Source organism: Dermacentor albipictus, chromosome 10, assembly GCF_038994185.2.
Source record: "Dermacentor albipictus isolate Rhodes 1998 colony chromosome 10, USDA_Dalb.pri_finalv2, whole genome shotgun sequence".
NCBI classification, from domain to species: domain Eukaryota; kingdom Metazoa; phylum Arthropoda; class Arachnida; order Ixodida; family Ixodidae; genus Dermacentor; species Dermacentor albipictus.
In genome coordinates this window covers 51473551-51489254 of record NC_091830.1, presented here as the reverse complement: position 1 = coordinate 51489254, position 15704 = coordinate 51473551, and the positions used below count along the sequence as shown (strand labels likewise).

The 15704-nt window shown below is 44.8% G+C and overlaps 1 protein-coding gene across 2 annotated transcripts in view; it reads right to left on the bottom strand.

Moving 5' to 3' along the window:
• Ilp7 (Insulin-like peptide 7) overlaps positions 1-15704 on the bottom strand; it is a 41472-nt gene that overhangs the window by 11030 nt on the left and 14738 nt on the right. For both annotated transcript variants that reach the window (XM_070526960.1, XM_070526959.1), the window contains exon 3: positions 13857-14005. In XM_070526960.1, coding sequence (XP_070383061.1) covers positions 13857-14005 — 149 coding nt within the window. The remainder of the gene's footprint in view (positions 1-13856; positions 14006-15704) is intronic.

The following is a 15704-nucleotide window of genomic DNA, read 5'->3' as shown; positions in this document are numbered from 1 at the left end:
TGAAAATATCATTTTTGCGACGAAAAATAAAGTGTCTCGAAAGCGCTGGTTCTCCGCATATCTCAGTCCCTGGGACTACGCAGACGCCGTTTAACGCGATAACTAAGCGATTTGGCACAGAATAATTTTTGCCCCCAAATCGAAAAAACGGTAAGCCTATAGCCCATGAAAATATCATTTTTCCGACGAAAAACAAAGTGTCTCGAAAGCGCTGGTTCTCCGCATATCTCAGTCCCCAGGACGGCGCAGACGCCGTTTAACGCGATAACTAAGCGATTTGGCACATAATAATTTTTGCCCCGAAATCGAAAAAACGGTAAGGCTATAGCCCATGAAAATATCATTTTTGCGACGAAAAATAAAGTGTCTCGAAAGCGCTGGTTCTCCGCATATCTCAGTCCCTGAGACTACGCAGACGCCGTTTAACGCGATAACTAAGCGATTGGGCTCAGAATAATTTTTGCCCCAAAATCGAAAAAACGGTAAACCTATAGCCCATGAAAATATCATTTTTGCGACGAAAAATAAAGTGTCTCGAAAGCGCTGGCTCTCTGCATATCTCAATCCCCTGGACTGCGCAGACGCCGTTTAACGCGATAACTAAGCGATTTGGCACATAATAATTTTTGCCCCAAAATCGAAAAAACGGTAAGCCTATAGCCCATGAAAATATCATTTTTGCGACGAAAAATAAACTGTCTCGAAAGCGCTGGTTCTCCGCATATCTCAGTCCCTGGGACTACGCAGACGCCGTTTAACGCGATAACTAAGCGATTTGGCACAGAATAATTTTTGCCCCAAAATCGAAAAAACGGTAAGCCTATAGCCCATGAAAATATCATTTTTCCGACGAAAAACAAAGTGTCTCGAAAGCGCTGGTTCTCCGCATATCTCAGTCCCCAGGACGGCGCAGACGCTGTTTAACGCGATAACTAAGCGATTTGGCACAGAATAATTTTTGCCCCCAAATCGATAAAACGGTAAGGCTATATATAGCCCATGAAAATATCATTTTTGCGACGAAAAATAAAGTGTCTCGAAAGCGCTGGTTCTCCGCATATCTCAGTCCCCAGGACGGCGCAGACGCCGTTTAACGCGATAACTAAGCGATTTTGCACAGAATAATTTTTGCCCCAAAATCGAAAAAACGGTAAGCCTATAGCCCATGAAAATATCATTTTTCCGACGAAAAACAAAGGGTCTCGAAAGCGCTGGTTCTCCGCATGTCTCAGTCCCTGGGACTACGCAGACGCCGTTTAACGCGATAACTAAGCGATTGGGCTCAGAATAATTTTTGCCCCAAAATCGAAAAAACGGTAAACCTATAGCCCATTAAAATATCATTTTTGCGACGAAAAATAAAGTGTCTCGAAAGCGCTGGCTCTCTGCATATCTCAATCCCCTGGACTGCGCAGACGCCGTTTAACGCGATAACTAAGCGATTTGGCACATAATAATTTTTGCCCCAAAATCGAAAAAACGGTAAGCCTATAGCCCATGAAAATATCATTTTTGCGACGAAAAATAAAGTGTCTCGAAAGCGCTGGTTCTCCGCATATCTCAGTCCCTGGGACTACGCAGACGCCGTTTAACGCGATAACTAAGCGATTGGGCTCAGAATAATTTTTGCCCCAAAATCGAAAAAACGGTAAGCCTATAGCCCATGAAAATATCATTTTTGCGACGAAAAATAAACTGTCTCGAAAGCGCTGGTTCTCCGCATATCTCAGTCCCTGGGACTACGCAGACGCCGTTTAACGCGATAACTAAGCGATTTGGCACAGAATAATTTTTGCCCCAAAATCGAAAAAACGGTAAGCCTTATAGCCCATGAAAATATCATTTTTCCGACGAAAAACAAAGTGTCTCGAAAGCGCTGGTTCTCCGCATATCTCAGTCCCCAGGACGGCGCAGACGCTGTTTAACGCGATAACTAAGCGATTTGGCACAGAATAATTTTTGCCCCCAAATCGAAAAAACGGTAAGGCTATAGCCCATGAAAATATCATTTTTGCGACGAAAAACAAAGTGTCTCGAAAGCGCTGGTTCTCCGCATGTCTCAGTCCCTGGGAATACGCAGACGCCGTTTAACGCGATAACTAAGCGATTGGGCGCAGAATAATTTTTGCCCCAAAATCGAAAAAACAGTAAGCCTATAGCCCATGAAAATATCATTTTTGCGACGAAAAATAAAGTGTCTCGAAAGCGCTGGTTCTCCGCATATCTCAGTCCCTGGGACTACGCAGACGCCGTTTAACGCGATAACTAAGCGATTTGGCACAGAATAATTTTTGCCCCAAAATCGAAAAAACGGTAAGCCTATAGCCCATGAAAATATCATTTTTGCGACGAAAAATAAAGTGTCTCGAAAGCGCTGGTTCTCCGCATATCTCAGTCCCTGGGACTACGCAGACGCCGTTTAACGCGATAACTAAGCGATTTGGCACAGAATAATTTTTGCCCCCAAATCGAAAAAACGGTAAGGCTATAGCCCATGAAAATATCATTTTTGCGACGAAAAACAAAGTGTCTCGAAAGCGCTGGTTCTCCGCATGTCTCAGTCCCTGGGACTACGCAGACGCCGTTTAACGCGATAACTAAGCGATTGGGCTCAGAATAATTTTTGCCCCAAAATCGAAAAAACGGTAAGCCTATAGCCCATGAAAATATCATTTTTGCGACTAAAAATAAAGTGTCTCGAAAGCGCTGGTTCTCCGCATGTCTAAGTCCATGACTACGCAGACGCCGTTTAACGCGATAACTAAGCGATTTGGCAAAGAATAATTTTTGCCCCAAAATCGAAAAAACGGTAAGCCTATGGCCCATGAAAATATAATTTTTCCGACGAAAAACAAAGTGTCTCGAAAGCGCTCGTTCTCCGCATGTCTCAGTCCCCAGGACGGCGCAGACGCCGTTTAACGCGATAACTAAGCGATTTGGCACAGAATAATTTTTGCCCCCAAATCGAAAAAACGGTAAGGTTCTCCGCATGTCTCAGTCCCTGGGACTACGCAGACGCCGTTTAACGCGATAACTAAGCGATTTGGCACAGAATAATTTTTGCCCCAAAATCGAAAAAACGGTAAGCCTATAGCCCATGAAAATATCATTTTTCCGACGAAAAACAAGGTGTCTCGAAAGCGCTGGTTCTCCGCATATCTCAGTCCCTGGGACTACGCAGACGCCGTTTAACGCGATAACAGAGCGATTGGGCTCAGAATAATTTTTGCCCCAAAATCGAAAAAACGGTAAGCCTATAGCCCATGAAAATATCATTTTTGCGACGAAAAATAAAGTGTCTCGAAAGCGCTGGTTCTCCGCATATCTCAGTCCCTGGGACTACGCAGACGCCGTTTAACGCGATAACTAAGCGATTTGGCACAGAATAATTTTTGCCCCCAAATCGAAAAAACGGTAAGCCTATAGCCCATGAAAATATCATTTTTCCGACGAAAAACAAAGTGTCTCGAAAGCGCTGGTTCTCCGCATATCTCAGTCCCCAGGACGGCGCAGACGCCGTTTAACGCGATAACTAAGCGATTTGGCACATAATAATTTTTGGCCCAAAATCGAAAAAACGGTAAGCCTATAGCCCATGAAAATATCATTTTTGCGACGAAAAATAAAGTGTCTCAAAAGCGCTGGTTCTCCGCATGTCTCAGTCCCTGGGACTACGCAGACGCCGTTTAACGCGATAACTAAGCGATTGGGCTCAGAATAATTTTTGCCCCAAAATCGAAAAAACGGTAAGCCTATAGCCCATGAAAATATCATTTTTGCGACGAAAAATAAAGTGTCTCGAAAGCGCTGGTTCTCCGCATATCACAGTCCCTGGGACTACGCAGACGCCGTTTAACGCGATAACTAAGCGATTTGGCACAGAATAATTTTTGCCCCAAAATCGAAAAAACGATAAGCCTATAGCCCATGAAAATATCATTTTTCCGACGAAAAACAAAGTGTCTCGAAAGCGCTGGTTCTCCGCATATCTCAGTCCCCAGGACGGCGCAGACGCCGTTTAACGCGATAACTAAGCGATTTGGCACAGAATAATTTTTGCCCCAAAATCGAAAAAACGGTAAGCCTATAGCCCATGAAAATATCATTTTTCCGACGAAAAACAAAGTGTCTCGAAAGCGCAGGTTCTCCGCATATCTCAGTCCCTGGGACTACGCAGACGCCGTTTAACGCGATAACTAAGCGATTTGGCACAGAATAATTTTTGCCCCAAAATCGAAAAAACGGTAAGCCTATATATAGCCCATGAAAATATCATTTTTGCGACGAAAAATAAAGTGTCTCGAAAGCGCTGGTTCTCCGCATATCTCAGTCCCCAGGACGGCGCAGACGCCGTTTAACGTGATAACTAAGCGATTGGGCTCAGAATAATTTTTGCCCCAAAATCGAAAAAACGGTAAGGCTATAGCCCATGAAAATATCATTTTTCCGACGAAAAACAAAGTGTCTCGAAAGCGCTGGTTCTCCGCATGTCTCAGTCCCTGAGACTACGCAGACGCCGTTTAACGCGATAACTAAGCGATTGGGCTCAGAATAATTTTTGCCCCAAAATCGAAAAAACGGTAAACCTATAGCCCATGAAAATATCATTTTTGCGACGAAAAATAAAGTGTCTCGAAAGCGCTGGCTCTCTGCATATCTCAATCCCCTGGACTGCGCAGACGCCGTTTAACGCGATAACTAAGCGATTTGGCACATAATAATTTTTGCCCCAAAATCGAAAAAACGCCCATGAAAATATCATTTTTGCGACGAAAAATAAACTGTCTCGAAAGCGCTGGTTCTCCGCATATCTCAGTCCCTGGGACTACGCAGACGCCGTTTAACGCGATAACTAAGCGATTTGGCACAGAATAATTTTTGCCCCAAAATCGAAAAAACGGTAAGCCTATAGCCCATGAAAATATCATTTTTCCGACGAAAAACAAAGTGTCTCGAAAGCGCTGGTTCTCCGCATATCTCAATCCCCTGGACTGCGCAGACGCCGTTTAACGCGATAACTAAGCGATTTGGCACATAATAATTTTTGCCCCAAAATCGAAAAAGCGGTAAGCCTATAGCCCATGAAAATATCATTTTTCCGACGAAAAACAAAGTGTCTCGAAAGCGCTGGTTCTACGCATGTCTCAGTCCCTGGGACTACGCAGACGCCGTTTAACGCGATAACTAAGCGATTGGGCTCAGAATAATTTTTGCCCCAAAATCGAAAAAACGGTAAGCCTATAGCCCATGAAAATATCATTTTTACGACGAAAAATAAAGTGTCTCGAAAGCGCTGGTTCTCCGCATGTCTCAGTCCCTGGGACTACGCAGACGCCGTTTAACGCGATAACTAAGCGATTTGGCACAGAATAATTTTTGCCCCAAAATCGAAAAAAACCGTAAGAAAATATCATTTTTCCGACGAAATACAAAGTGTCTCGAAAGCGCTGGTTCTCCGCATATCTCAGTCCCCAGGACGGCGCAGACGCCGTTTAACGCGATAACTAAGCGATTTGGCACATAATAATTTTTGCCCCAAAATCGAAAAAACGGTAAGCCTATAGCCCATGAAAATATCATTTTTGCGACTAAAAATAAAGTGTCTCGAAAGCGCTGGTTCTCCGCATGTCTAAGTCCCTGGGACTACGCAGACGCCGTTTAACGCGATAACTAAGCGATTTGGCAAAGAATAATTTTTGCCCCAAAATCGAAAAAACGGTAAGCCTATGGCCCATGAAAATATAATTTTTCCGACGAAAAACAAAGTGTCTCGAAAGCGCTCGTTCTCCGCATGTCTCAGTCCCCAGGACGGCGCAGACGCCGTTTAACGCGATAACTAAGCGATTTGGCACAGAATAATTTTTGCCCCCAAATCGAAAAAACGGTAAGGTTCTCCGCATGTCTCAGTCCCTGGGACTACGCAGACGCCGTTTAACGCGATAACTAAGCGATTGGGCTCAGAATAATTTTTGCCCCAAAATCGAAAAAACGGTAAGCCTATAGCCCATGAAAATATCATTTTTGCGACGAAAAATAAAGTGTCTAGAAAGCGCTGGTTCTCCGCATATCTCAGTCCCTGGGACTACGCAGACGCCGTTTAACGCGATAACTAAGCGATTTGGCACAGAATAATTTTTGCCCCAAAATCGAAAAAACGGTAAGCCTATAGCCCATGAAAATATCATTTTTCCGACGAAAAACAAAGTGTCTCGAAAGCGCTGGTTCTCCGCATATCTCAGTCCCCAGGACGGCGCAGACGTCGTTTAACGCGATAACTAAGCGATTGGGCTCAGAATAATTTTTGCCCCAAAATCGAAAAAACGGTAAGCCTATAGCCCATGAAAATATCATTTTTGCGACGAAAAATAAAGTGTCTCGAAAGCGCTGGTTCTCCGCATATCTCAATCCCTGGGACTACGCAGACGCCGTTTAACGCGATAACTAAGCGATTTGGCACAGAATAATTTTTGCCCCAAAATCGAAAAAACGGTAAGCCTATAGAAAATATCATTTTTCCGACGAAAAATAAAGTGTCTCTAAAGCGCTGGTTCTCCGCATATCTCAGTCCCCAGGACGGCGCAGACGCCGTTTAACGCGATAACTAAGCGATTTGGCACAGAATAATTTTTGCGCCAAAATCGAAAAAACGGTAAGCCTATAGCCCATGAAAATATCATTTTTCCGACGAAAAACAAAGTGTCTCGAAAGCGCTGGTTCTCCGCATGTCTCAGTCCCTGGGACTACGCAGACGCCGTTTAACGCGATAACTAAGCGATTTGGCACAGAATAATTTTTGCCCCAAAATCGAAAAAACGGTAAGGCTATAGCCCATGAAAATATCATTTTTGCGACGAAAAATAAAGTGTCTCAAAAGCGCTGGTTCTCCGCATGTCTCAGTCCCTGGGACTACGCAGACGTCGTTTAAAAGCCCCAAAATCGAAAAAACGGTAAGCCTATAGCCCATGAAAATATCATTTTTGCGACGAAAAATAAAGTGTCTCGAAAGCGCTGGTTCTCCGCATATCTCAGTCCCTGGGACTACGCAGACGCCGTTTAACGCGATAACTAAGCGATTTGGCACAGAATAATTTTTGCCCCAAAATCGAAAAAACGGTAAGCCTATAGCCCATGAAAATATCATTTTTCCGACGAAAAACAAAGTGTCTCGAAAGCGCTGGTTCTCCGCATATGTCAGTCCCCAGGACGGCGCAGACGCCGTTTAACGCGATAACTAAGCGATTTGGCACAGAATAATTTTTGCGCCAAAATCGAAAAAACGGTAAGCCTATAGCCCATGAAAATATCATTTTTCCGACGAAAAACAAAGTGTCTCGAAAGCGCTGGTTCTCCGCATGTCTCAGTCCCCAGGACGGCGCAGACGCCGTTTAACGCGATAACTAAGCGATTTCGCACAGAATAATTTTTGCCCCAAAATCGAAAAAAACGGTAAACCTATAGCCCATGAAAATATCATTTTTGCGACGAAAAATAAAGTGTCTCGAAAGCGCTGGCTCTCTGCATATCTCAATCCCCTGGACTGCGCAGACGCCGTTTAACGCGATAACTAATCGATTTGGCACATAATAATTTTTGCCCCAAAATCGAAAAAACGGTAAGCCTATAGCCCATGAAAATATCATTTTTGCGACGAAAAATAAAGTGTCTCGAAAGCGCTGGTTCTCCGCATATCTCAGTCCCTGGGACTACGCAGACGCCGTTTAACGCGATAACTAAGCGATTGGGCTCAGAATAATTTTTGCCCCAAAATCAAAAAAACGGTAAGCCTATAGCCCATGAAAATATCATTTTTCCGACGAAAAACAAAGTGTCTCGAAAGCGCTGGTTCTCCGCATATCTCAGTCCCTAGGACGGCGCAGACGCTGTTTAACGCGATAACTAAGCGATTTGGCACAGAATAATTTTTGCCCCCAAATCGAAAAAACGGTAAGGCTATAGCCCATGAAAATATCATTTTTGCGACGAAAAACAAAGTGTCTCGAAAGCGCTGGTTCTCCGCATGTCTCAGTCCCTGGGACTACGCAGACGCCGTTTAACGCGATAACTAAGCGATTGGGCTCAGAATAATTTTTGCCCCCAAATCGAAAAAACGGTAAGCCTATAGCCCATGAAAATATCATTTTTGCGACGAAAAATAAAGTGTCTCGAAAGCGCTGGTTCTCCGCATATCTCAGTCCCTGGGACTACGCAGACGCCGTTTAACGCGATAACTAAGCGATTTGGCACAGAATAATTTTTGCCCCAAAATCGAAAAAACGGTAAGCCTATAGCCCATGAAAATATCATTTTTCCGACGAAAAACAAAGTGTCTCGAAAGCGCTGGTTCTCCGCATATCTCAGTCCCCAGAACGGGGCAGACGCCGTTTAACGCGATAACTAAGCGATTTGGCACATAATAATTTTTGCCCCAAAATAGAAAAAACGGTAAGCCTATAGCCCATGAAATTATCATTTTTGCGACGAAAAATAAAGTGTCTCGAAAGCGCTGATTCTCCGCATATCTCAGTCCCTGGGACTACGCAGACGCCGTTTAACGCGATAACTAAGCGATTTGGCATAGAATAATTTTTGCCCCCAAATCGAAAAAACGGTAAGGCTATGAAAATAGGCCCATGAAAATATCATTTTTGCGACGAAAAACAAAGTGTCTCGAAAGCGCTGGTTCTCCGCATGTCTCAGTCCCTGGGACTACGCAGACGCCGTTTAACGCGATAACTAAGCGATTTGGCACAGAATAATTTTTGCCCCAAAATCGAATAAACGGTAAGCCTATAGCCCATGAAAATATCATTTTTCCGACGAAAAACAAAGTGTCTCGAAAGCGCTGGTTCTACGCATGTCTCAGTCCCTGGGACTACGCAGACGCCGTTTAACGCGATAACTAAGCGATTGGGCTCAGAATAATTTTTGCCCCAAAATCGAAAAAACGGTAAGCCTATAGCCCATGAAAATATCATTTTTACGACGAAAAATAAAGTGTCTCGAAAGCGCTGGCTCTCTGCATATCTCAATCCCCTGGACTGCGCAGACGCCGTTTAACGCGATAACTAAGCGATTTGGCACATAATAATTTTTGCCCCAAAATCGAAAAAACGGTAAGCCTATAGCCCATGAAAATATCATTTTTGCGACGAAAAATAAAGTGTCTCGAAAGCGCTGGTTCTCCGCATGTCTCAGTCCCTGGGACTACGCAGACGCCGTTTAACGCGATAACTAAGCGATTTGGCACAGAATAATTTTTGCCCCAAAATCTAAAAAACGGTAAGCCTATAGCCCATGAAAATATCATTTTTCCGACGAAAAACAAAGTGTCTCGAAAGCGCTGGTTCTCCGCATATCTCAGTCCCTGGGACTACGCAGACGCCGTTTAACGCGATAACTGAGCGATTGGGCTCAGAATAATTTTTGCCCCAAAATCGAAAAAACGGTAAGCCCATGAAAATATCATTTTTGCGACGAAAAATAAAGTGTCTCGAAAGCGCTGGTTCTCCGCATATCTCAGTCCCTGGGACTACGCAGACGCCGTTTAACGCGATAACTAAGCGATTTGGCAAAGAATAATTTTTGCCCCAAAATCGAAAAAACGGTAAGCCTATGGCCCATGAAAATATAATTTTTCCGACGAAAAACAAAGTGTCTCGAAAGCGCTCGTTCTCCGCATGTCTCAGTCACCAGGACGGCGCAGACGCCGTTTAACGCGATAACTAAGCGATTTGGCACAGAATAATTTTTGCCCCCAAATCGAAAAAACGGTAAGGTTCTCCGCATGTCTCAGTCCCTGGGACTACGCAGACGCCGTTTAACGCGATAACTAAGCGATTTGGCACAGAATAATTTTTGCCCCAAAATCGAAAAAACGGTAAGCCCATGAAAATATCATTTTTCCGACGAAAAACAAAGTGTCTCGAAAGCGCTGGTTCTCCGCATATCTCAGTCCCTGGGACTACGCAGACGCCGTTTAACGCGATAACTGAGCGATTGGGCTCAGAATAATTTTTGCCCCAAAATCGAAAAAACGGTAAGCCCATGAAAATATCATTTTTGCGACGAAAAATAAAGTGTCTCGAAAGCGCTGGTTCTCCGCATATCTCAGTCCCTGGGACTACGCAGACGCCGTTTAACGCGATAACTAAGCGATTTGGCACAGAATAATTTTTGCCCCCAAATCGAAAAAACGGTAAGCGTATAGCCCATGAAAATATCATTTTTGCGACGAAAAATAAAGTGTCTCGAAAGCGCTGGCTCTCTGCATATCTCAATCCCCTGGACTGCGCAGACGCCGTTTAACGCGATAACTAAGCGATTGGGCTCAGAATAATTTTTGCCCCAAAATCGAAAAAACGGTAAGCATATAGCCCATGAAAATATCATTTTTGCGACGAAAAATAAAGTGTCTCGAAAGCGCTGGCTCTCTGCATATCTCAGTCCCTGGGACTACGCAGACGCCGTTTAACGCGATAACTAAGCGATTTGGCACAGAATAATTTTTGCGCCAAAATCGAAAAAACGGTAATTTGAAAATGAAAATATCATTTTTCCGACGAAAAACAAAGTGTCTCGAAAGCGCTGGTTCTCCGCATGTCTCAGTCCCTGGGACTACGCAGACGCCGTTTAACGCGAGAACTAAGCGATTTGGCACAGAATAATTTTTGCCCCCAAATCGAAAAAACGGTAAGCATATAGCCCATGAAAATATCATTTTTGCGACGAAAAATAAAGTGTCTCGAAAGCGCTGGCTCTCTGCATATCTCAATCCCCTGGACTGCGCAGACGCCGTTTAACGCGATAACTAAGCGATTAGGCACAGAATAATTTTTGCCCCCAAATCGAAAAAACGGTAAGGCTATAAGCCCATGAAAATATCATTTTTGCGACGAAAAATAAAGTGTCTCGAAAGCGCTGATTCTCCGCATGTCTCAGTCCCTGGGACTGCGCAGACGCCGTTTAACGCGATAACTAAGCGATTAGGCACAGAATAATTTTTGCCCCCAAATCGAAAAAACGGTAAGCATATAGCCCATGAAAATATCATTTTTGCGACGAAAAATAAAGTGTCTCGAAAGCGCTGGCTCTCTGCATATCTCAATCCCCTGGACTGCGCAGACGCCGTTTAACGCGATAACTAAGCGATTGGGCTCAGAATAATTTTTGCCCCAAAATCGAAAAAACGGTAAGCCTATAGCCCATGAAAATATCATTTTTGCGACGAAAAATAAAGTGTCTCGAAAGCGCTGGTTCTCCGCATGTCTCAGTCCCTGGGACTACGCAGACGCCGTTTAACGCGATAACTAAGCGATTTGGCACATAATAATTTTTGCCCCAAAATCGAAAAAACGGTAAGCCTATAGCCCATGAAAATATCATTTTTGCGACGAAAAATAAAGTGTCTCGAAAGCGCTGGTTCTCCGCATGTCTCAGTCCCTGGGACTACGCAGACGCCGTTTAACGCGATAACTAAGCGATTTGGCACATAATAATTTTTGCCCCAAAATCGAAAAAACGGTAAGCCTATAGCCCATGAAAATATCATTTTTGCGACGAAAAATAAAGTGTCTCGAAAGCGCTGGTTCTCCGCATGTCTCAGTCCCTGGGACTACGCAGACGCCGTTTAACGCGATAACTAAGCGATTTGGCACATAATAATTTTTGCCCCAAAATCGAAAAACGGTAAGCCTATAGCCCATGAAAATATCATTTTTGCGACGAAAAATAAAGTGTCTCGAAAGCGCTGGTTCTCCGCATGTCTCAGTCCCTGGGACTACGCAGACGCCGTTTAACGCGATAACTAAGCGATTTGGCACTTAATAATTTTTGCCCCAAAATCGAAAAAACGGTAAGCCTATATTATAGCCCATGAAAATATCATTTTTGCGACGAAAAATAAAGTGTCTCGAAAGCGCTGGTTCTCCGCATGTCTCAGTCCCTGGGACTACGCAGACGCCGTTTAACGCGATAACTAAGCGATTTGGCACATAATAATTTTTACCCCAAAATCGAAAAAACGGTAAGCCTATAGCCCATGAAAATATCATTTTTGCGACGAAAAATAAAGTGTCTCGAAAGCGCTGGTTCTCCGCATGTCTCAGTCCCTGGGACTACGCAGACGCCGTTTAACGCGATAACTAAGCGATTGGGCTCAGAATAATTTTTGACCCAAAATCGGAAAAAAACGGTAAGCCTGTAGCCCATGAAAATATCATTTTTTATATCAGTATAAATTTTCGGCAGCAACACAATTACGCCAGTGCCGAAAATTTACACCAGCAGCCAAGTCGAATAGACTTGGTTACAGCAATATTAGCTGATTTTTTTTTCATTTCGAGCTTTGCGCCGCCAGATGGGTGCACCATGCAGGACGCTTCCGCTTATGGCTCCGCCCCAACGCCCCAACTGCGTTTATCCGATTACCGGACACGCTAAACCTCTCTAATATATATAAAAACGACGTCTGTCGACACTTGCCGAAATATTCATTAGATTACCTACCCGCTAGCTACTCGTAAGTTCTCGTACACCGCGAGAGTCACGTGGGTAACGTGACCACTTAGGGGCAGCGATGTTCTCGGCCGGCCAAACAACGCTAGGACGCAAGTAGACGTAGCGGTCTGCGCATGCGCAGTACCGTCGCCCCTAGATCTTGCATACGCAAGCCACTTGCGTCCCCTAAACTAAAACTCTATATTACGTTTACGTAAGCTGCAGTTGCCTGGAAGCGTTTGAAGCAGTCAGTGATCTTTGAATGCTATCGCATTTCACTTTTAATGGCGATGCTTAAGCGTCATCCAAATTTTTGTTCTCGCAACGTTCCCGGATGCTCTCATTTTAGTACCGGATGTTCTCGTTTCAGTGCCGAGGTAACGGCTCTGGCTTTTGGCTCAAGGTCACCTGAAGGTCGCCGAGAAGGGGAGCTAAAAGTGCTTCATGCTTAAAATGTTTGCGTCGCGGGAAGTAGTCATCACGGACTCGGAGTATTCGAATTCTGACACTGCATCACTGATAAAGTATTTCAATTCCGACACTGCAGGGACCTGTCGCTGTTACAGCGCACTGTGATAAACCAGTTTAGTGAGGTTAAGTACTCCGTGAAGACTGTTTGCATTTTTAAGAGAGAACGGTCGAAGCAAACAGAACCGAGGTTCCGCTTTTTTTGAATTTCGTACCTAAACTGCATTGTCGGCATGTCAGGTGACTTCACGAATTTCAATATTATTTCTGCGTTTGCAGCCTTTTTCCCTGTACAAGTTGTTCTAGAAACCCGCCAAGTCGACTCTTTTGTTCCATTAAAACGCAGCGTAATCTTCGCTAATCGAAGGCTATTATGTTGTTCCAAGGAAGTGCTGGTGTAAAGTCGGTCAGGCCATGGAAATCTTATGTGGAAATTAGAACGTCGTGTGGCAACCTGCTCTCTTAATTTTTGTCCATCTTTCCTAGCTTTCCAAGCATTCGGATACTGGTGCGGCCGGCCTCTTTGACTTTAGAGAAGTGCAATCTTCCCTCTTATCCTATCTTATTCTTATCTTCCCTCCACATGTAATGAGGAGGGAAGATAACCGATGGTCATTAAGGGTTACGGACTGGATCCCAAGGGAAGGAAAGCGTAGCAGGGGGCGGCAGAAAGTTAGGTGGGCGGATGAGATTAAGAAGTTTGCAGGGACGGCATGGCCACAATTAGTACATGACCGGGGTTGTTGGAGAAATATGGGAGAGGCCTTTGCCCTGCAGTGGGCGTAACCAGGCTGATGATGATGATGATGATGATGATGATGAATATTACAATACACCATGGGTGCACACTCCCAGTTATACGCGCATTCGCAGGCGCGCATTGCAGTGCTCACCGGTGTCCTTGTCCAGGGGTGCTTCCCTCTTTCGGCGGCGCATCTTGTAGATGTCCTTCTCGCAGACCCAGTTCATGTGCGACAGCAGCTCGTGGTAGCAGCGCCTGTGGCGTTCCACGTGCCAGACCCGTGCCCAGTCATCGTCGTTCCTACCACGGCAAAGGCCAGACTGGTGAAACACCGCAGAGTTTCCGGGAAGAAAACGCTAGAGACAAATCTGGCGCTGCAATCCGCTACATCCTGAGGTAGTATACATCAACGTTACTAGACTAGCTTCAGTTTTAAAACTCGGCGCCGTTGCGCGGAACCGCCACCCGCCCGCGCCTTCGTGGCGCTGCAGTCGCGCCCGGCTTCACTTCCTCACTAGCCGGCTACGCGGGCGGGCCGGACTAAGCGCGCGGTGCAGCGTATTGTGTGGTTCGTTGTTGAAGGCGAATTTCAGCAAGCATGTAATCCGCGAAACTGTAGCTTTCGCCGAGTTTGTTGAGAATATAAGCAGACGATGCCGACGTGCTGCGCACCTGGCTGCATAGGCGGCTATAGGAACGATGTCGACAGTTCGGCGCGCTGCTTTTTCTGTGCCGCCAGCAATGCGACGCTTCGCCCGGCGTGGAACAGAGCGATTCTGTTGTTGTTGTTGTTGTTGTCCTGAGTGGCCGTGGCACATACCCACAGTGTGGGATTGGCCAAGAATCGGGCGGTTTAATTAGGTGCCTAAAATAATAATGATAACAAGGGAGTTAACAATTTGGGCGTGTGAGTTTAAAAGTAAACGTTTTGTGTTTGGAGAAAAAAAGAAATAATCAGATGAAAACCGGGTATAAAATAATAATAATAATAATAATAATAATAATAATAATAATAATAATAATAATTAATAAAAGATAAGAAATAAAAGAAAGCTATGGTTGGGAGGGAGAACGATCAATCTAACATGGAAATCGGTTAGTTTCAATGAGGTAATTTTGGATCGCCAAGCAAACATTTCTGTTGCTGAACCCAACAGTGGAGGCTCCAAAAGATAGGATCACAGGCACTGATAAAGTCAGACCAATAGAGCGAAGCGGGATTTCGAGTAGTCGTTTTCTTATAATAGAAAAACGTCTGCAAGACAACAAGAAATGGTCGATTGTCTCCGCTTCGCTACAGAATGAGCATAGTGGTGAGGGGACCAGACCAGACCTGTGGAGGTAGAAGTTCAATGCAGGTATACGGCAGCGCAGCTTCGTGATGGACACTTCAATTTTCCGTGTTCGGCAAAAATCTCTGTTCCAAGGGTGCAGGAGATGTCCGTACTCCACAGAGTTAGTAATTTCGGAGCCTGATACTGACTGTATAATGATACTCCTGCGAAATCTAGCTGCAGTTACATAAGCATTCAAAGGGCAGCAAGGAAGAATCGGGCCACTTATCGATGCCTTGGCTAGAGAGTCTGCAATTTCATTAATGATTAGTCCTTTATGGCCGGGCACCCAAATCAAACGCACGCTTCTCAAGTAACCAGGTACCGATGATTGAAATGTCCTCATCACGCGAGAATCACTAGAAGCAGTAAGGGATGAGCACAATGATAAAGAATCAGTAACTATCACGGCTGACGTAATTGATGGTCCTAATTTGCGTAATGCTAGCACCACGGCCATGAATTCGGCTATTCCTTGTGCCGACCGGCACACGCGCTCGTGCCACTGCTCCTACGTTCATCGTCGTCTTCCACAGCTGGCTGCGTTGCCGTTCATCATTCCAGCGTAGAATTTCACTTCTGTCATCGTAATGGGGAGGCCGCGTTTACGGTGGGAGGGGCCATTGCTTAAGGCAGTATGAGCCACTCATTGTCTTACGTAACGG